At 38.0% G+C, this 23,103-nt stretch overlaps 1 protein-coding gene across 2 annotated transcripts in view; it reads left to right on the top strand.

The window, feature by feature from the left end:
• DISC1 (DISC1 scaffold protein) overlaps positions 1-23,103 on the top strand; it is a 132,650-nt gene that overhangs the window by 11,642 nt on the left and 97,905 nt on the right. For both annotated transcript variants that reach the window (XM_041399144.1, XM_041399143.1), the window contains exons 4-5: positions 10,115-10,169; positions 15,037-15,139. In XM_041399144.1, the coding sequence (XP_041255078.1) occupies positions 10,115-10,169; positions 15,037-15,139 (158 nt within the window). The remainder of the gene's footprint in view (positions 1-10,114; positions 10,170-15,036; positions 15,140-23,103) is intronic.

The raw sequence follows: 23,103 nt of genomic DNA, 5'->3' as shown, positions 1-23,103 counted from the left end.
TTCAGCATGAAGTGCTTTCTTCTGGAGATAGCAAAAGGTATCCAAATATATAATTTTCATGTTTGCTATTGGACACCATTTCAGAAATATGTGTTTTTAACTAGCGTAACTTGCGTTTTCTAATTATAAAATTAGACCATATTAATTATTTGACCTATTCACTTCAATATCTGTTAATTCCTTTATTTGTTTCTTTCCATTTCACAACACAAACTAGGGAAACTACTTCAGTTCACTTTTTGTTTTGTTTTGCAGTTTCTTTATTATCCATATCTACAGACGCATGTGTTCTTACAGCATGCCATTCTTAAAATAAATTGCACAGTTCCATCTGGACTATTGTCTGGGCACTGATTGCTGGTTGAAAGAAATTCAATTATACACCTTTCAAAATATCTAAATGCTCCACCTCTTCTTCACATGGAACAGTTTTTGATTAGTAGGTGTTTTTCCTATGGTGGTTTTGTGGGACCATCTGAAGATAAGGAAGATTCTCTGTTATGTGTTTTAGTTATTAGAGCGTGGAGAGTGGTGCAAGGAACTGAATGTGGACATTTATGCAGCCAGTTCCCTCTGCTTTTGTGATGCCTGGAGTTCATTTGGGAAAGATCAATTTGAAATGAAATACAAGTACTCAGGGGGGTGTAAATCCTATTGTTGGAGTATACTCAAAGTATTCAACAACTTCAGTTCAGGACAAAGCCTGATAAAGGCAGAAGAGCTGGGGTTTTTTTTAGAGAACTTGGTTTACTTGAGTAAAGTTGGAAAAAAAGACTTCAACATAGTTTCACATATTAACTTAGGAAAGTAGGATTTAGAATGGGCTGTCATGTTTTGTCATTGGGAGAGACTGCTTGCTGCTGTTCAGGGCCCCACTGGAAAATGTTCTTCTTGTGGGTAACTAGGTAGAGAGGGCTCATAATCTGGCTGTATTCAGGAATGTGCATTCTCCAAAACCTGTGGTGCCTAGGAAGCATTGTGTTTCTTTTTTGCTGGTTGGTGGAGACATCACAATGATCTTGTTGATGACCTCAGTGGGAATCTGTCTGTCTTGCCACTTTACTCCCAGGAACTGGATCTCTTGGGCAGGTCCCTTGACTTGGCTCTTCTTGATGGTGAAGCTGGCTTCCAGCAGAATCTGGATGATCCTCTCTCCTTTCTCAAATACTTCCATTGCCGTGTTCCCACACACAGTGATGTCATCAATGCACTGCAGATGTTCTGGAACCTCACCCTTTTCCAGTGCAGCCTCGATTAGTCCATGGCAGATGGTAGGACTGTGCTTCCACCCGTGGGGCAGTCGGTTCCAGGTGTACTGCACACTCCTCCAGGTGAAAGCAAACTGAGGCCTGAAAACTGAGGAATGGAGAAAAATGCATTAGTAATGTCAACAGTGACGTACCACTTTGCTGCCTTGGACTCCAGCTTGTGCTGGAGTTCCAGCATGTCCGGCACAGCAGCGCTCAGCAGTGGAGTCACTTCATTCAAGCCATGATAGTCCACAGTCAGTCTCCATTCTCTTTCAGACTTGCACACAGGCCAGATGGGACTGTTGAAGGGTGGGTGGGTTTTGCTGACCACCCCTTGGCTCTCCAGCTCATGGATCATTTTGTGGATGGGGATCACAGCATCCCAATTCATCTGATGCTGCCGGTGGTGCATCGTTGAGGTGGCACTTGGCACTCATTGCTCTTCAACCTTCAGAAGTCCTACTGCAGATTGGTTTTCTGATAGTCCAGGCAAGGTGTTCAATTACTTAATGTCCTCTGCCTCTAAAGCTACTATCCCAAACACCCACCTGAATCCCTTTGGGTCTTTGTAACAGCCATTCTGGAGGAGCTCCCAATTTCTTGTCAAATGTCATAATCCAGCTTGAGCCTTGATAATACCATTGTCTCATTTTCAGCTAGTCCCGTGCCTAGGTTTGTCTTTGACAAGGCCATCATCTCAGCTTTCTCAAAGTATTTGGCTACAGTCTTTTGTGAGAGGCTAAGACAAGTTATAGGTGAAAGAGGAGTTCTGCCTCATCTTTTGTGAGCTGACTGATTAGGAGGTTCATCTTTCTTGTAGATAGAATTAGGAGGTTCATCTTTCTTGTTTTCCTCTCCATTTTGTCTGCCTAGGATTAATTTCATTCCTTTGTCCTTTGCCTAGGATAGAAGGGTAGAGTTCATGGGGAAGTGTCTTTGTTTCCTTTCTTGTGGCACCATCTCTAGGAGGAACTTTGTAATGAAAGCCTGGCATGCCATAAATTGTCTGTGTTTGGGCAAATGAAGTGAATTCGCTTTCTATGAAGGTGCGAACATGGCTCAGAAGTTCATAATGACTCTGATCCCACTGGAGGAGGAGAAGGGACCCCCCACTTCAGTGAGAAAAAAGGGCTTTACAAAGTCTACTCCCACACTATAGGCACTGGCCTTTCTTGGGAAGAACAGGGGGGATTAAAAACAGAGCAGGGAAAGGAAAGAGCCAGTCCTCCAACATGGAGCACAGAGCCAGTGCTGTCAACCTGAATTGTTTTGGTGCAATCTTAAAGGCAGTTTTTAGTCCTTCCAAGCAGTGTTATAGAAGGAAAAAGTTGCAGCAGAAGGAGAAGTAGCACTTGCTTGGGTGCTCGCTCACATGTATGGTGTAATGAGGAATCTGGTTTTCCCTGCTGAGCATCTGGTTTCTCCTGCTTGCTTGAACAGCATCCAGTGGGATGTAGCAGTCTATAAAGCCCAGCCACATATGTGCTGATTCCTCTGGGTATGTGCACAATGAGATTTACTTCTCTTCAGGGAAAAATGGCCAGCTGTCTCAATCAATGTGTGATACTAAATTAGTTTGTATATAATGAAGAGAAACAGCTAGCAACAATATCAAGGGACAGACCCTTTCAGTCAGTGAAGTAAAATGGATGTTATTCTTAGGAGAATAATTGCAGCTGCTGTGGGCAAGCTTTAGTTTTTGTGCACTCCAGACAGATGTAGAAGAAGAATGGGGATCTATTGATACATCAGAAAATCTGGGGAAAGTATTAGTTAGGATGTGATGAACTGCTCCTGCAGGTAGCTGTTTGATTGTCCCTTTGTTCTCATTCTGATGCTCCTGTTCCTGATAGCAGCTGAAACAACAACTGCCCTGCAGCATCAGCCGGTAGAAGAGTGGTGGGAAACCCATCACCATATGAATGGTTTGGTTGGTTGAAACAGCCAGCTGGTTTGGCTGTGTGAATGGTGATTTATAGGACCAGAAGATTTCTCAATCCATGGTAATAAAAATTGAGCTTGTTGTGATGACTAAAAATGCTAGCAGCATCTTCAGGTGTCTGTGAACTGATTGTTTCAGTTGGAGTGATTTTATGTAAAACACATATTATTATGAGATTCTGCCTCTGTCCTTGTATTACTGGTATTTAAGAAACTACTTTATTAAGTGTTCTTATGAAAAATTGTGAAGTGTCATCCAATGCCCTGATTTTTCTTCAGGTCTCCTAACTGGGGCTACTGTCTGGCAGCACTCAGCAAATAAGAGTTGACTCTTTAGAGTTTTAATGTGTGCAAGAGCTGGGCAGGATGATGAGTTTTTAAAGTACACTTCCTATAGGTGTAAGCCTTTAAGTGTTGACAACGGCAAGTACAGCCACTGAGCAACCCATGAGTCAGTGAGAAACCCTAGTGGTTATACAAACATTGAAAAAGTGTATTTCCAGTTCTGACTCTTGAAAAATTCTGAGTGGGGAAGCCCATGTGTTGAAGCAATGCTTGATGTATAGCAACAGTGAAGAAATGCTGCTCTGCAAATGATAGCTTGAAGAAGAGCAAATTGCTGGAGAAAAACCAGCTCTCTGATCACTCAGAGGTAGGTGCATAATTTCAGGTTCTCATTCATATTCCTTTGAGAACTTTGTAGATTGAAATGTGCAGAAGGTGTGATTGTCCTGTGCCTTAAGGTACATCTCTTGATGGTTGTTGTCTCAGATCAGATTAATTTTTGAGGCTGGAAATTTTCCAAGCATTTTTTTTTGCATTTTACTTCTAATTCAGGTGACTAGTCATTGCAGCTGCCAGAAATTTCATCTTTATTATGAGTTAAACACAACTTTTCTCTCCTTGAATTTAATGTCCAAGTCCTTTCCTCAAGAGCACTTTCAGGTTTAGATAGAGAAATTGGATTTTTACAACATCAGCTGAGCAGAAATTTTGTATTTTTATAATTTTTTAACTAGCTCTATCATCATATAGAAGTTTTCTGCGGGTTGCATTATCGTAGAAAAAAAATCAGAGTTTATTTGGAAAACCCTGACTTGGATTTAAAGGGTGGTTTTACTTCCCATTAAAAAGATATGATGCTATGAAAATACCATTGTTTTAAGTCCCATGGATCATTGCACAAAGATGAAAAGGAATTTATGTGCTTGACTGAAAAATTGCTTTCTTGGTGTGGTGATACTCTGATGTGTAGACACAGACAGGCGTATGAGACAATCACATAGAATGAAAATCTTGTTATCCCATTTCTTTCTTGATTAGATAGAATCAAACTTTGTGGTAGAGAGTTTGAAAAGAGAACAAAAAGTGATGGTTTACCTTTGTGCATTTATGCATTCTAGCCCTGAATGTCCCTAATTTAGCAGAAGTGTAGGGCCAGCAATGCCCTGTAGGTCTTGTCCTGGTAAAATCTGCCCATGGTATCTGTAAATAATAATCTGATGGTTTTCCTCAAAAAAACTTTGGAAACAAGTATGTTTTCTCATTATTTTTCTAGTCCTAGTTGTACATGTCTAGCTTAAAGATGACTCTTGTTAAATATAGTTTTGTTCAAAGCTCCTTTTTTTATGAGTTGTTTTCAAAACTTTCTGAGATATGCCCATTAAGGGAACTATAAAAATACAAGGAAGTTATTGATTGATTTGATTTTATACTGTGGATTTATTCCCTCAAGGCACGGTGAAGTCCATATACTGAAGACTTTTGGTAGATTTTTGCCTTGATGTAGACTGTAGCAGACATTTACACCAAAGGTTCCCCAAGTAGCACTTGTAATTGGTTTTTTTGCAAGGGACTGGACAAAAGCTTTTTTGAAGGTCAGCTTCTGTTTGTTGTTTAAAGCAAGATTACAAGTGTAGGGCTTGGTTTATATATTTTTATCTTCTAAGAGTATAGCTTCTTGTGACTTCAGAATTGGAGGAAGAATCATGTTAGAAGACATAAAGCTGTAAAAGCCATGGTCTCTGCAGGTTGTGATCATGACAATGATCACAATAACCTTATTGTTTGCAGGCAGTCTCATTACTCTGGGCCAAATTCAAACCGTTAACTGTTTAAATTTGCTGGTTTTCATCTAGAAGAAAATACATTCATATGAATTGAGGGTTCAGCCCATCATGCTTCTGCATACAATCTGAGCATGGGCTTCTAGGCTGTTGTTCTTGAATTAGAAATTCAAATATGGGTAATTTTAAATTGTTCTGACTTGTGCTTAGTTTTAAAGAAATTAAAGTGCCTTTTGCTTAAGGACTATTGTGGTGTGGAGATTGGGAGTGTAATGACAACATCTATAATAATTTTTTAGGTGACTGTAATGTAAAGGAGAATACTTGCTGTTAAAGAACTTTTTACTTGTCTTTCAGTGTTTTCAGGTAGGGATCAGAGAGGGCAGCTTAGTTTCTCTATGAAAAATAAGAACTTTTAGTACAGGATTTATTTGTTTTATAGGGGTATCATGTGTGTGGTATGTTCTGCTGTGTGGATACAAAACTAAATTCTGACTGCACTTTTTGTTGCTGTGTATAAATTTTATTGTTAATACAGGAACTGTTTCTGTTTAAGCAGTGTGTATATTTATATATATTGAATGTGGAGAACAGCATGAATTGCCTTTTGCCCATTTGCATTCTTTGAATTTTTTCTTAGGAAGCAAAACATAAATATATAATAGTTTGGTATGCAAAGGGAAGTATACCAGCATAGTGGAAGGAAGACATTCAGAAACACGCCTTCCTTTTGGAGAAAGCCATTCTTCCCAGTATTGTGCTAGTTAGCCTTCCTTTGAACAAAGCCACTTCCACAGTATCTGTAATTCCTGCATGCAAATTTAAACTTCTCAGAAGATTCTTTGAAACGTATTTTAACCATTCTTCAAAGGTATTTTAAACATACCTTTAAAAGGTATTTTAAACAAGGATATAACATTGTCTGTTATATCGTGACACTTAATGTCCTCTGTGGTAATGTGGGAAGCTGTGATAGAGTGAGGGATGTGGGAACCACTTGATTCCTATTCTTCCCTCTGTCCAGTATTGCGTTGAAATGTCTTCCTTTATTTTGCCTACACACCATTCCCAATTATGAATATCATCATCTCAGCAGGTTCCAACTGTGTTATTGCAATTAAATATACTTAGTAGCTACTCTTTAATATCAATAAAATGAGGTACTTAAAGGGTACTGCCTGAAGTGTTTGGATCTTAAAATTTTTCCCATAATCTGCTGTTACGTGCCAGATCAACTTCACTTCCTGAACATGCAGCATTCCCACACCCTCCTGCAGCTTTCCAGCCAGTCTGTGTTTTGCCAAAGTATTGCTTCATGTGTCATCCAGAAATTGCATAATTCCTCAGCTCCTGCTTTCCTATTCTAGTCTAACCTGTATGCAGTGATACTCTGGGACACAGAACGTGTACATTCCTGTCCTTCTTTCCTCCTAATGGTTCCCAATGTCTGTAAGTCCATGGCATGTCATTTAAATGAAAGGCCTGTGTGGCCATCTACATGAATGAAGATATACTGCGCATGATGCATAGATTGCTGTGGATTCTGCAAGTATTAAAAAACTTTCCTTTCCTTCATATTTAGTCAGTTAAATTTGTGTTAATTGAATTCCTGTATTGCTCTAGTCTTTTCATCAGCTGGAATTTTGCTTTCTCTGTGATAGAGTTAGCTTATATTGAATTTGAGAAGTTCTAAATGGTCCTCATAATGGATTGCTAAGACTGTGAGGAGAAGCTGTCAAACTCTTGATTAGCTGTTCTGTCAGAGAAGAATAGCAACGAGTCAAAACTATGGACGCATTCCCAGGCAAGAATTTTGTGTTATTCCAAAGAGCTCTTTCTAAAGCCATTTACCCTTGTAGTAATACCTAAAGCAGCTTTTAAGTAGACAGAATACCCTTCTTAAAATGAAATATGATGCTCCAGGGTGGTTGTAAAAGAAAATGCTGTTTCTGGTTCAAGTCACATGTAATAGATCATGGCGGTTAAAGCTCTTTGTTGGTAGAATGAATCAGTATTGACTGTCTGCTTACTCTTGTGGGTCATTACCTTGTCAGTTAATTGGAAAGCTTGTGAGTGGCTTCTCTGTGACAGTGTTTTGTGGTAGAAAAAAACAACCTGGGAATAAATGTAGTTAAAAGCAGTTTGTAGTTGGTAATGATGGCTCGTTTGTACTTGATTTTGATTGCTGTGTGTGCATTGTATGATGGGCTAATCTCTGCAAGGTGTAAGGGATTCCTCTGGTATCACTCTGAAGGCTAACAATGATTTGAAACATAATATTACTGTGAAATTCATGCCATAAATAAAACAAATACACTTGTAAGAGTCTGTGTGAATGCTGTATCTGTAACAGAAGGATCTTTAGATTTGAGTCTCTGGTTAATTCAGCTATCATTAGCTTGGGTCAAATTAATTGTTTACTAATGATATCCTTTGTTGTATAGGTCAGATTAATATAAAATTCCATTAAAACTATAGTTCCACAAAATCATCTTAAAACTGTAGTTTTGCTGTCATTGAAGTGGCAGCATTTCATTCCTTATTTATTTTTCAGTGACTTGTTACAGACTCATGAAAAAGAAATCCAGGTATAGAGAGAATGTTTTTTTCCCACTCAGCACCTGGTCCTGAAAGTCTGCATGGGTTTGTGCATCCTTGTTAGCAATGCATATTTGACAACTTGATCCTATTTGGCCATGCTGTTTTGGATGCATTGCTTCAAAAGAGGTTAAAAATTGATCTCTCTTCCTGTTAGCTGTGTGAATTATGCGGAGCAGTGAAATGTATGAACTTGAGGGGGGCTTTTTGTGGGGAAAGGAAACAGATGAGAGGAAGAGCACACGGAAGATATTTGTTAGAGTTGCCATCTATATACTGTTGTTCTTCTGGCTAAAACTGCACTTTACATTTTATTATGGCCTGGGTCTTTAGAGTTGAATTTTATGAGACATTTTTGGTACAATTGGGTCAGTCACCCAGTATTCATTCAATTACACACTGCAGCCTTGCTGCTGCCCCTTGACATCTGTACACAAAGCCCATCTTTATTTTACATAACCTAACCAGCTCAGATGCCAGTTGTGGGAGATGCTGAAAGTCACTGGGAGCTCCAAAGCATAAAAAAAGAAGTGGCTAAGTAGTTCATTCTGTCTGGCATGCCCAGAGGCAAGCAGGGAGCTGATAATGGCATCATTACACCAGCAGTACTTTGTGGTTTGCACATATATTGCTATAGAAAAGGGAGAAATTTGAGACTCTGTGAGACATGTCATTAAACACTTTTACATAGGTAGGCAGCTGCATTTCTGTTTGTTTCATTGCACAGGCACTGGGGTGGTAATGAGGTGACAGGCCTGGCTGGGCTGTAGATGGGAAAGATGTGTGCTCCTTGAAGCAGGGTATTAGGGACAGCAATGCAAATAGGTGCCTCATTAATGTGATTAAATGATACTGTGAATTCTGCCTCTGAGGCTGTTTCCCTCCTGTGTGCAGTTGGCCACGATGGTCCAACCAGCCTTTCTCTAGGCGATCAATAGCTGTTTGCAACTCCAACTTCACGTGCTTTGGGATTCGTGCTCATGAAAATGCTGACTCTTGAACTAGGGCTCAGTAAGTGCTGTGCTTGGAAAATAAGGGCAGGTTCTCAAAAGAAAACTGAAATGCATAGAGGAGAGGAATGCACAGGCAGCAGGAGCTGCGTGCATGTCAAAACAGGGGCTCAGTCATAGTGTGCCTTCCGAATAACCCTGGCTTTTGTTTCTTCCACCTGTAAAATTAATACAACACTGCCTTGTCATGCAGGAGTATCACTGAAATAAATCCAGTGGTGTCTCTGATATGTTTGGATATTTCAATGCCTAACACTGGAGAAAAGCTCAGAAATACATAATTAGTTCTTATTTGGGAAAAATAGTAACAGTAGGTCCTGAAAGAGAATTTTTACAACACAGGCATGAGGAAAAATTGAGATGCTGCTAATGGGGAGTGCTGCCTGTCACGTATACAGAACTGAGGTGTTTGACAGAAAAGAAAATAGTGTGTGATAAAGTAATTGAACACTGTATAAAAAGTGTACACCTCCTAAGTCAAAGAGACGGGAGTATTAAATTTGCAAAAATAACCCCTCTCCTAACTCCTGATGTTTGATTTGCTTGGAGTTTTGAACTTCATGTTAAAAATGTAAATGTTGGATTTATTTACAAGAGCCAAAAGCACAGGTGTACTTTAGATTTGGTAATAGAAAAGTAGGAAACCTACATGCTTATAATATGTGGAAGAAAACCTTGAATTTTGTTCATATAAGCATGGGCAATGCCTCAATTTCAGCCCACTCTTGCATCAATTTGGTACAAATATTTGGAAGGTTTTTGTGGATCTAAAGAAACTGAGTACTGGTATTTAACATAAAGTTACTGTGAGAACAAGTGACTGTAGTTGAACCTTTTCTGGTAGAGTTAAAAACGGGGTTGTAAGAGGATAGTAAACTGTCAGTTCTTTGTGTCAGAAATGCCTTTGTGTTAGGTTTTTGGATGATAGTCTAGCAAAATACCAGTCCTGGACATTGCTGGGAACTTCTAAGTTTGCTTTAGGTATTATGATTACACAAATAATCACAATTGTGTTTCAAAGGGTAAGTAAAATCTGTATACTTGTTAATAAAGAACTGTAAAGGTGATTTTGGTTAGTGATTAGCAGCCCTGAAACTAAGCATAGTTTTTGTCTTGACATTGAGTCTGTTGTGTTTATATGAGTCAGCTTAACACTTGATTTCCATATGAAAATGTGTCTTGTGTAGCTGGCCATGTTGAGCAGAGGTTAACTTCTTAATTTTATTTATTTTATTTTAATTCCTTCTAGCCTTCAGGAGAAAGAACAGTTGTTCAGCATGTCCATTAAAGAAACTACTGCCAAAGTAAGTACATGTTTTCAGTTCTTCAGAATATTTACAGAAGCAGATCGTAGCATGCACATTGTCTTTGTTTTAGGAAGTTGGTTTTGTGCTGCTCCTTCTAAGAAGATTTTGCACGTACATATTTTTAAACGTACACTGAAAAGCCCTCCCCAACTTTTTGTTTGAACAAACGACAGGGATTATAATACTTCAGGAAGCAGATAGAGTAATGTAGCAGTTCTTTTGGGGGGGCACCCTGGAGTGTCCCTGGAGGGCCCCCTAAGCTGTGAGTTTGCTGGCAGCAGCAGGCAGGCAAGGAGACTCCACACGGCTTCTGAGGGTGCTAATTAAATGGGGGTTTATTTGGGGTCCCATCCCTGGGAACAGCATGGTGGTTACTGAGGGGGAAAGGGGGAAGGGAGGGGGGAAAGGGAGAGGGAGAACCTAGGGGATGGAAGGGCCAAAACAGGAGGAGAAGGGTCAAGAGAGGGTCTGATTTCCCTCGCACAGCTTAAGAGGGAAAATCAAAGTGGGCACGGAATCAGATTTGGGCCAAGGGGATTACAGATAAATGATGTTTCAGGGCACGACCACAGAATATACCACACATTTTGGAGGGGTGAGACAGAGCATACCATTTAAATAAAATGCAACGCTACAGAGTAATCTCTTCTTTCTCAGCTTTTTTACTACGATCCATTCTCTTGCTCAGGTCTCTATTCAGGAACACACTCCTCAGCTTCATGAAATCATGGTCATAGCTGAGTGTTTTGGCTCTTAATACAGAATCTCTTTCTTCTCTAACTAGTTTTGTTGGTGTGAAGGGAAGGGCATAAATGAAGTGCCTCTTTTCCTCACCATTTACTAATAATCTAGCTAGCAATCTCATTTTCATACCCTTTAAAAATAAAATAAAAATTATATAGCATATTTAGCATAATTTTTGTTTCTAACTAGAAATGTTAATTATTTTCCTTTATCTTTCTTATTTCATGGACTTCTTTCAAGAAGTAGAACACTAAAGTTTTATTTCTGAATGGCCCAGTTGCTCCATGGATGCTCTAGAAAAAAAAAAATCCATTTACTCTAGCCAATTCACATAGATCCGTATGAAACAGGACATGAAAAATATGTCTGGGTTTTGATTACCAATGAATTTATACTCTGAAATAAACTCGTTTTTCGCATTTTCTCTAATAGCAGTCACCTAAATCAGTAAAAATTTTATCCTTCATCATCTGTTTTTTCTAATCATCTTGACCAGCACTTTGTGCACTGTTAAAAAGATAATTTGAAGACTGCATCTCATAACCACTCCTTCCTTCTCTTCCACTTTATTTTGATCTCATTTTCTCTATTCCTTGCTTATACCCACATCTTGGGAAAATTAATATAGACTATAACAATGATTCCCCCTGTATTTTTAAGTTACTATGAATAAAGTATCAAGGAAATTACTGTAACTGACCTACAGCTCATCTACTAAAACGAATGAGACATTCAGTAGCTCAAGTGATGTTTGAAGTGTTGCTTCAAGCTATTTGCAAGCTAAAACATAAGGTATGGAATTTGCCTTTTCCCCATAAAAAGTCTCGTGAGGTTTTATTTTATCACCATAGTACCTGGAGACTTTGTCAATAACAGCTGAAGCATTGGGTAACTGTAGAGAAGTCTGTGAGGTGGAATTTCACAGCTTGGGTTTTTTTTCTTTATATTGTCAATAGATAAAATACTCTTTTATTTTTATTCCATTCCTATGTGATGACTTTTATTTGTTGTAGAAGATAAATAGGAAGCATGTAGTAAGACTACTCCAAATAATTTCCTATTTAGTTTATTCATATAATCTCATCCTATTATTTTAATCTCAAAATAAATAGAGCTGGTCTTTTAAACCTTTTTATTGTATGGGGAAAACATTCTTTTGTCCAAGGTCTATCCTTTTCCCCTGTGCCACTGGCATTTCTATGGCCTTTGCTGCCTCATCTCTCTTGTTCTCAGCTGTGGCTGCAAAAGCTAACTTCTGCCTGCTAATGAAGGCAGTGCTGCCCTTATTCACCACCTTCCTTCAGAAATTAATATCTGCTTTCACTAATGACAAGATTGTGCTGTGTGGGAGACCAGGTAGACTGTTCCTTCCTTTAGGCAGTGTTAGCAGAATTTGTTTATCTTTTCCAAGGTGCTGTTTTAAAGAAATATGAAGGTTACTTAAAACTTCTTTTCTCTTGAGATGATTGGAGAGTCAATTCCAGTGCTTTACTTGCTGTCCTTGTCCCTGTTTTTGCTGCTTTAGATTAACATCATAAACTGGAAAGATGGAAGAGGATGAAAATGGGCAAATTTGCCTTTGATATTTTGCTGTTTTTCCTCTTGATACTGCATATCTTTGCTAACCAGCTTCCTACTGGTTTCAGATAGACTGCTTTTTTGAGTAATGTTTCAATCTGAATGCAGATTTGTAAGGTATATTCCTAAACAAGAGCCCTTCAAAAAAAAAAAAGTCTACTTTAAAAAAGCTTCAGAAATGACTGAAGAGGATTTAAAAATAAATACAGTAATACTTGTCTGCAAAAACACTTTGCTGAAACTGAAAGAGAGTTTTTTAGACTTTGAGCTTGCTGGTCTGTGGGTCACAGCGGAGCTGATCACTGGGAGCAGGGAAAGGGCATTGCTGGGACCACAGGCCTCTGCAGTCAGGCTGGGTAGAGAAGGATGGTGCTCACTGGAAGCCCAGGACACTGGCTCTGTGAATGTTCACCATCCTTGTTAGCTAAGAAATAACCTTTCCTTAGTGGCTGAGTAAGCTACTGTAATGAATAATGGGATCTGTTATGAAGATACAATAATTACAAAAAATGAAAAGAATTGGAGCTTATGGAGTAGACCTGATGTAACACAGAGGCAGTGCCATTAGTTCAGGGTATATTACTTTGTCTTTCCCACTTGCTCATTTAGTTTTGTTGAACTATGCCATATGATAGGTCTGAAGATTAATGTTGTTCATTTATCTACAGAATACATGTGACATAGATACAAGCAGGGGCCCAGCAACCTACTTATCTCATGTTCCAGAAGAATCATCTGCGAGTTGGAGGGGCTTCCTGCCTCTGCTCCCTGCATTTTGGTCCATTAATAAAGAGTGCCAGCAAGCTTTGTTCTGACAGTGGGGCTTACAAAGTGGACAGTGCTCACTAGAAACTGATTAAACATCCCACCTTATTTTGCATAATTGCCAAACAGCTGTCTAGTGATAATGACTTTTAACTTATTACCAGCATGGGATATATTCATGCAGTTTTCCTGGAGCTGAAAGATTCCCCATCTAATTGCAATTCACTGAGCCGTTCAATGCCCCTAAAGAGAGAGTACTGCTTGGAAAGAAGTCATTAAAAACTTTGAGATTTATTTTGGAGATGGGAGACAGAAATGGCCTTTGGGTCTTTTAGGCACATTTATTCACCTCTGACAGGTTTGGGGTTTTAAAAACATTTTAACTGAATTAGCTGGTGAGTCACTTAGAAGGGGGTGCTCACACAAATTGAAATATCTAGGAATTAAAAAATTATAGTAGGTGCAGAAGCCATGTATGTTTTTAAATTAATAGGATGACTCTGAAGTCTTTACGAGTAACAGTTACTGCTTGGAGGATAGTTCTGTTGACTCAAAAAAAAAAAATGACCCATTTATAGTTAACAGATAATCTCAGCAAAGCAAGAGGGTGTTATTAACTTAAAAGGATTTAAAGCTAGTCTTATGTATGAATTATTATAATTTAATTGTGCAAACAGATAAACCATTAGAATTACCAAGTTTTGCTCTTTAAAAAGTGAAGTGATAACTGTGCCTCTGTTAATAAGCATGGCACTTGTTTTTGAGGAAGGAAAAATAAAAGTGAAGGAAGGCAGGGAAACTGCTCTCTGGAGATTCCCTTTCATATGACATCATTTCAGAACTGGCCTGTGCCTGTCTTGACTATTGCTTTAGTTTTTGTTCCAATGAATGCAATGTTTTCTTAAGTGTCAGCTACTATTTTAAGAAAGTGTTTGACATCTGCCTCCAGAACAAGGGATTTGCCTTAATTCAGCGAAAGGTTTTTGTTCATTTTGCTTTCCTTCCAAAATGATGCAATATGGAGCAAACCCCAAAATTTTTGAATATGTGGGACTTCTATAAATTTTGCACACTGCATAAACTCCTTCTGAGGTGACAATGTACACTGAAATGAAAAGTACAGAAACAGCTGAATTTCATTTATATTTTTTCTCTATTTTTTCTCTCTCCATGTTTTCAATACCAAACTGTGTTGATTGTTGAAGGACCTCCAGTTAAAAATATAAAAAAGAGAGCAAGGGAAAGTCAGAAACCTGAACCCTAGTCATCTGTGTGTCCTGATGTTGAAGTACGGTATCAAGCTAATATAGCCTAAAATAAGGCTGCTTTGTCTTTTTTCAGTTAAAATGCAGAGCATGGTATATTTTGTATAAAAATCAGTGCACATGGTATGTTATAGAATTTTAATCTCCAAATACTGGTTTACTTGTGCTCCACTTAAAGCATGATTATTAATACTGAAATAGTGCAGAATTTGTAAGATGGCCATTCTTCTGTGTGCAGCCTCAGTATGTACTAGTGGAACATGTCCTCTCTCATGCAGGTAGCTAATGCTACTACCATTCCCTGTTTTAATAATAGAATGTGCAGCACAATCTGGACATTTTGATTCAATGTTGGGTCTTTCTGTAAAGACATCACTTTTTGTTAAGCTTTTTTACCTTGCTGCAGGATGTTATGTCATGTCTGTTAACCAAGAATGTTTGAAGCCCCATTTCAGCTGCCTTATACTTTTACATGAATGAATTCTATATCATGGCTGTCGGCCTCAATTTAGGTTTGCACGAGTCAGAAACTCTGCAGTACTTTGAGGAGGAAAGTGAATGATATTGAGACTCAACTACCAGCTCTACTTGAAGCCAAAATGCTGGCTGTTTCAGGTAAGTTTTAAGTAATGAGAAGGATTAACAGTGTTAAGGAGTGTATTAGAGCAATCATTGACCTCTTCATAACAGACTTGTTAGGTAAAGTTTTTCATGTGCTTGAGTAGATCCCTTGAAGTCATGACCAGCCTGCAGAACTAAACTATGGCTATGCCATGCCTTGTGTAAGGTACTTCAGGTCCTTCACCACAGTTTGGAACTACTGGCAAAGCTGATACTGTCAGGTATACCATTAACATGTAAAACACATGGTATTTTTCCATAGGTGAAATTGATGTATAATCATCAGTGGCTGTTCCAGGACTCCTCAAGTTACATTCTTGGAGCTCTCTAGCTAAGTTGTGAATGTATAGCTAAGGTATCATAATTACAAGTCTGGCTTTAAATGACACTTTAAAATGGAATACAATAATTGGCAGCTTCTGCTGTTCAGATCATTAAACAACTAATGTTGGCAGCAAAAGAGCACTTTCATCCTTGGAGCACTCATGCATATTATTTACAACCAGTAAACTACTGAAATGTGATTACAGAGTGTGATACATAACAGTCTTACATGCCACTTGCTTGGGATGGCTGCACTGTTCACCAAGGAAAAAAGGCAAATCACAGCCCTTTCTTTTAAGTTGGAAGAGGTGGATTTTCTAATTCAGCAAATGTTTCAGTAGGTGTCTCTCTGCTAAACACCTGCCTCAGAGAGGAAGCTGAGTATAAGGGAATGTGGAATTGAGTGCAAGTTTCCAGTGTTACACCAAGTAAAGAAAGGCTAAAAGGTTTTTGATACATGTTAAGATGAGATGTAGCTCTCCATATGTGATTTATCTTTTCAATTATATAGAAGAATCTATATTGCACACACAAATGATTTTAAAATGAAACCTTGGGCAGTGTCACATGTTTTGTTTGCCAGAAGTGGATAAAGTCAGGCTTGAGCAAAGTCTTAAAGGAAATTAAAGCCCAGATCCTGTATTGTTGCTGAGCATGCTCAATTTCCTTTCTTCTCATAATACCTTTTTAAAATGGAAATACTCTTTATTTTTCTCTCAGCCTGTAAGAGGTAAACCAGGCAATCGTCCTTCTCTACCCTTAGACTGTTTAAATGTAGGTGACTTTCTTACTTTCAGAAAAGGGGTTTTATGGCTTGGGAACAAAACAGCCCATAAACTGGACATGCAGTAGCAACTACAGACTACATGTAGGAAGCAGTTGGCCAGAAATGCTGTATCTCAGTCTGACACTTGGAGAGAGTGAATGACAGCTTGAGGATCATTTCCAAAACATTCATAACAGCATTTTATACTTGTTAGCTCTTGAAAGAGGTTGGTTGTTTCAGGAATGAATTCCAAAGTCAATCTCATCCTGCTCCTTCTATAAACTGTTTTTTTACAATTGTTTGACTGCTTTCTATGCTTTTTAAGAAGTATCAGTGCAATTTCTTTCTGCTGATAAAGACTGCACTGTTTCTTTTTTTATTCTTGCTTCAGCGAATTTTAATGACTGCAAATGGTACAATCTTAATTTGTTACTAAGGCAAAATTCTGCGTGTCATGGTTAAAAATCAAGGATGAAGGATACTTTGGTGACAGTGGATACTGTTATTTCTTTACCTCATTGTAAGATGTAACTGTAAATGTATCTGTATGATACAAATACATTTAGTCAATGTGGTGGTACTTGTTTATGTAAAATGCAGAGCTGTACACAGAGGACACAGGGGAGATACAAGAATAAAAAGAAAATTATTTCTCTGAAGGTCTGAAAGTGAAAAAGAAAAAAAAAACATTTGAAAACACCAGAAATAGTCTTAGAGCATGAGGTGAATAAAATCATAAAAGCCAAGATACAGAGTGAGTTGCAGCTAGCTAGCACAGAAGCAAATCAGGAAGAAAATATAAAAATAGCGGGGGTTATGTTGTTGTCTTTTGTTTTTGTTGTTGTCTTTTGGTTTTGTTTTTTTTTTTTAACTTTCTAAGGCAAAACCAGCGGATAGTGGATAATGGAGAAGCATAAATTGCTTTCATTTCTGTGTATTTCTGTGGTAGGAGTAAATGAATGACACCTCTTAAGGAAGAAGATTCTAAATACTGGCTAAGATTTAAGCAAGGTACTTTATGTGCGTACTCTCTGGTCTCTCAGCCAACAATGTTAATGAACAGCCTGGGTATACTCAATTACTAGGAGTTGGAAGAATGTTCAATTGGGTAATATGCAATTATTTAAGGACAGTCTTGGACCAGCATGAAGTTCAGAAAGAATTATAGTGTGCATATGTACAGTGTGCATATGCAGTAATAATATAGTTTAGTGGAGTATTTACGTGTTTTCATTTAGTCTGGGAACATCAGGCAGGGTTAAATGTCTGTTACTTCTTATGTAGCAATTAGATCATTCATTCAGGCAGTTTCTTCAGTGGAATTCTAATGGATACTGAGAACAACCGTTTATCTCTATACAGTTGTCACATCATTTTTCATTAAAGTAGCATTTTTCTTGAGGAAGCAGCAAGAGTTAAGTGACTTTGGAACAGTGTCAAAGCAAAAAGGTGACTTTATCCCAAAAGTTTGATTAGATGAACTAAAGAATAGAGTTATTAAGTGAAAATTAACTTTCAGAGCTTGTATGTGGTGGCTTAATGATGTGATGACTTGGAAAGCATGATATATACCTCACCTTTTAATGGCTGTCTTGACAGCTTCAGACAACATTCATTTGCTACATGGACTGTACATTCTAATACAAATACATTGATTTAAAGTATTGATGTATTTGCACCAAAAATGTAAGAATATAGTTGATATTATTTTTGGAGGAAAACGCCATGATAAATGCAATGCAAGCACAAGTTCTATTAGTCTTCTCAATGCAACACCGTGGAATTTAAGGCTATATGATAAATGATACTGTAAAAACATAAGAGACAATACTATGCATATAAATGCTTCTCCCTCCTATTATTTCATCTTGGGAAGAAGTATACAATTAAATTTGCAAGAGAAAAAAGAAAGTTTGTGAATATTTGGATTATTGAAGGCCATAAAATAAATTTCAGTGAGCTTTCTTATGGGAAAAAGAAAAGAAGCCCATACTTACATGTTCAAGAGGTATTTCTATCAACAGTTACAATTCAGAACCTTTATATCAACAGCTCACTTACATCTGATTGGCCTCTTGGGACAAATAACTAATGGTTAATGCTCTGGAGATGCTAGTCCAGAATTTTCCTCCAGAGATAATTAGAAGGATCCTATATTGTTCCACTTGTTAAGTCAGTAGTTTTCGGTAATCATAGGTAATAAGTACTCCTGATGTCATGAAATGTTATTGTTGATATGCACATTTGTAAATTCTCATTGATGAACTATTGTAGTTTAGCATCTAGTAGATATTTATTTAATTATTAAAAAGCCACTTTAATGTCAGTGCTTAGAAACCTGCATGTGATTTTTCCACCAGCTGCTTCTTACAGTGGGTCTTAACATGCTCATAAAATTTTGTAGTCAGTTATGGGAAGAACGTGACAGTACCTGGTGCTCTGTTCTTTCTCTCAGTATCATGTTACTGTTTAGCACAAAACTTTTCTAGGGAATAAATTTCAGATTAAATAATTTGAAGCTGGTAAGAAAATTCAAATGAGATGATGTTTAAGCAAGTGTGAACATAACTGTAGAAATACTGTTGAAACTTATTTTCATACTTTGAGCTGTTTTGTACAAGACAAAATGATAAGAAATGGCGTGTTTCTGTTGTTTCCTTAGTGAGAAAATAATTTGGGAATAGGAGGGAAGATGTAAACTAAAATGAATTTTTAGTCCTGTTTCATCTCTTTCCTATATTTGAATAAAAGAGGTTTATGGAGGTGCATTTTACAATGTTTTCATGGACTCTCTGAGAACTTTTTCCCTCTTAAGAATGCATATTAGCATGGGACTAGATAGCCAGAAAGTGAATTAATGGGAAGGTAAGGAGGCATGAATGAAATAGTGTTTATTATGTAGTTGTCCACGAGATACATGTCGTTAACTTTCTGTTTTTAAAAATACAGACCCAAACACAGAAGTTAGAGTGAGGTGACTTGAAGACTGAAAATCTTTAAATTGTCTATACCAGTAAGAGACCATGTGTCATGGTCCTATAAATATCATTACCTCTATTTCATTAAGTAGTGGCAAGTGGGAGCTGCTTGGGAATGATGTTGTGGGATGATTTCCAGCAGTACAATATGAGTTTTTTCCCTTATGTCAATGTAAAAGCATAGTTTTATAAATAACATGATATAAATACAAGATAGCATATTTCACAAAGCTTAATTTTAGGGCTGTTGCCACTTTGGCTGCTGTTTGGTGCTCATTTAGGGCAAATTCTGCATGGATCCAACTGCAACAAAAAGAGCCCCCAGCTTTCCAGATTTGGTGTTAAGTATTCCTGTTGGGAATAGAGTGTGTTAGAGAGGGGACAGAGCCATCAGGCTGGAAGGTGCCAGTGCAGGCAGAAGGACATTTTCAGCCATCCATCTGTGGTTTATGTTAATGTGGATGCCTCATTTTCATGCTCCTGCTGTCATCTGTCATTTCATTCAGAAATATGAGGGGACACATAGTTCTTGGTATGATGTTGAGTTCTTCCCCAGATGTGCCACATGCAGCTCTTAATTTGTCTTTCACTGGAATGTAGTGGTATTCCTGGTTTCTTCAGCTTTTCTGTTTCTGAGAACTGAGGTAATGGTTGTAGAACTCGCCTAGCCTTAGAGGCAAAAATAGTAATGCTTCTTTGTGCCTTCTCATGAAGGCTCAGTTTTTTGATCAATTGGAATCCAAAAGAGGGCTGCATCTTGTCAGATGATATATCTGGTTCCACACTTTCCTATTCCTGATTGCAGCAGCAGCCTGGGTTGATGGATTGGAGGCATATTCAGATTAATTCTACTTCATGACTGTGGTGTCTGGTTCCAGCATTCAATGCTGTGTATGGTCATGTCTTCCCACAACACTCACTTTATACTCCATGAAATAAAATTTGCTGCCATGTATTGGTGTACTTTTTAGCACGCCTGTTAACTCATTTGAAAAATAGTGCTAGTGAGTCCCCCAAATCAACTCTCATGTGGTCCCTCAGACTTCAGACAGCTCTGTGTTGTGGTTTGTCCCCAGCCAGAAGTAAAGTACTATGTGGACATTCTCTGTGCTCACAGTGGGGGAGGAGAATTGGAAAAAAAAAGTAAAACTTGTGGGTGAGATGAGAATAGTTTGATAACTGAAGCAAAATAAAATATGATAATACTAATGATAAAAATAACAATAATAATGGTAATGAAAAGGAGAGTGAGAGAAGCATAAAGCCCAAGAAAGGCAAGTGATGCACAATACCTATAAAGTGATGCTTACCACCCACAGACCAGTGCCCAGCCCATTTCCAGGCAGCTATTGGTCCCTCCCAGCCAACTCCCCACAGCTGATTTGCTGAGTATGATGTTCTGTGGTATGGAATATGCCTTTGTCCAGTTTGGATCAGCTGTCCTGGCCGTGCTCCCTCCCAGCTCCTGGTGTACTTGCTCACAGAGCATGGGAAACTGAGATGTTCTTGATTTTAGGCTAATAACCACTCAGCAACCACTAAAAACATCAATGTGTTATCAACATTATTCTCTTCCTAAATCCAAAACACAGCACTGTACCAGCCACTAAGAAGAAAATTAACTCTATCCCAGCTGAAACCAGGACATTATGCTTTTTGTCTTTTTAATCTCATTTTCAAGTCAAACTGCTGGATGTTACTGGCTTTCAGTGCACTTCAAGGGTAATTCGTTGTAGCTGAAGTTCCAGCATGATATGTGACCAGACAGCAGAAAATCTTTTCTTCTGTTGGAGAAGTCAGTCATGAAAAAATTTACTCTCTTTCACTCCTCTTACCTAAGCAGCTGTCCCTGGAGCAGGAGAGAAGGTCAAGTTATCTCTTTGGCAGGTGCTTTTCTGTGGTTTTGTGCTCAAAGGAGACATGTTTTATGGGAGAACTGTGAAGAGAAGGTGCTATCACCCTGTAGAGAGGTTGTGCTGTGGTCTGGAGTGCATGAGAGAAAACACTTATGGAAGGGGACAGTGATGTCTCTCTCTCTCCATTGTTACTACTGATTTGAAATATTATTATTTTGGGGTTTATTTATTTGTGCACCCCACCGCCCCCTCATTTTTTTTTTTTTTTAAATTATTCCTGAGTTGTTCCATGGTGACAGATTCAGTCCAGGTACAAGAGGCACTCTGTGACTGAGAATTGCTCATCCAAATGTATGTCTGTGGGGTCTCTCACCTTCTTCTAGCTGATATTTACCTTTCAGAATCATATCAATCATGTAGTTGTGTTATGCTTCATAAAAGCATTGACATGTGTTATTGCTTAAAAACAATAATTGCAATTCAAATGTGCTGGATTTCTGTAAAATGTTTCAGGAGATGGTAGACTGTCCCTCATTTGCAGTTTATTTTTTCAAAGGTGCAAACACACTGGCAGTCCTTCCAGAATCTTACATTTCTGTCATGTCCTTAGCTTTTCCCCTTTCCTTTGTGTGTAGGCGAATGATATTTATTTTCTTCAATTTCTTTTGTGGTGTTGAAATCACTTTGTAACCTCATTAATCACAGGGTGGAAGATTTTCAGCCTTGAATTCCAGTACCATTGAGAAATACTATGGTGGCGAATGCCTTAAGCTAAAATGCAAATTTTCACTTATTAATTATTAAAGGTAGTGCTGTAAGTATATGAAGAATTAATTTGTAGATAATGATAAAGAATGACCAGTCTATTCCTTGTTACATTTAGGCTAGTGTCAAATAGATATGCTTTATTATTAATGAAAAAAATTACTCTTTTGTTTGTACTACAGTGAATATATTTTCAGTGGGACTTAGACTTCTCTCTCTGCTTCAAGTATAAATAATGGTAACTACGAATGTATATAACTTCTGCCATAAATTTGAGAAAAATTGTGAGTAAAAAATTTGTGGACCCTTAACTTTGTCTTATATTTTGAAGAGGGAAATATTTAATAAAGTGTAATCAATAACATATTTCTTGTTTTTTTGGTAAAATCACACAGATTTCAAGCTGCATTTTTAATCAATTTGTTGCTGGCAAATGGTATCAAAATGATAATATTTTACTTCATGACTACTAAATGGGCAACAATCTGCCCAATACAGTAAAAAATACAATGAGTTGTTATAATGGGCATGAGTTTGTGGTTAAATCTATAGAAAATATATTTGATGTGCAGAGTACTATTTAGCTGTAACCATACAAGTAAAATTTTAAGAATACAGGAAATAAGGGAAACATACTAATGTTTACACTAAGTAAAAGCAATTCTATAGCTACTTTCTGCCTGGAGATTTAAAAAAAAAATACTATTTTTCCTGTGTGGGTTGTTGTGTTCGATTTGGCTGGTATTTTTGGCATTCACATCAAGCTGCTGGAGCTTACCTGATGTCACTTTCTGTCGAGGATGAAGGATGCATGGGAGGAGAGACGCCCAGAGGGCAAGATGAAGGAGGAAGATTTAACTTTTTTTGTTGCTGTCTTTTGAGATAATGGTAATGTTCAGTGCCTCAAAGTGAAGTGTACATGCTCAATTCCTTATGATAGTGCACTGCAAGTACATTACCTGTTCAGAGCACTGGGTACTGCAAGTTTCCTGCCCCAGTTTTCACCCGGTGTGTTTATATGGACATGGATGCAGTGGCTAAAATTGCACATCTGTAGCAAGCATCACTGTGAAACACAAAGAAAGATGGGAAAAGTGGCATCTTGCTCTTCAGTCACCTTCACAGAATCTCTGTCCCATGTTCTGGCTTAGACCAGAATCTCAGCTTTGGTCTTAGAGTGTTAATTCCTTAGCTTTGTTTTCTCTGTATGTATTTTCTGAGCAAGCAGTGCTATTGGCTGCATGGTTTTTGAGTTTCCTGGGAAGAGTT

This window comes from Onychostruthus taczanowskii, unplaced genomic scaffold (genome assembly GCF_017590055.1).
Source record: "Onychostruthus taczanowskii isolate IOZ18803 unplaced genomic scaffold, ASM1759005v1 scaffold156, whole genome shotgun sequence".
NCBI classification, from domain to species: Eukaryota; Metazoa; Chordata; class Aves; order Passeriformes; family Passeridae; genus Onychostruthus; species Onychostruthus taczanowskii.
The sequence above is the reverse complement of the archived record's forward strand: the minus strand, read 5'-3'. Positions and strand labels throughout refer to the sequence as shown.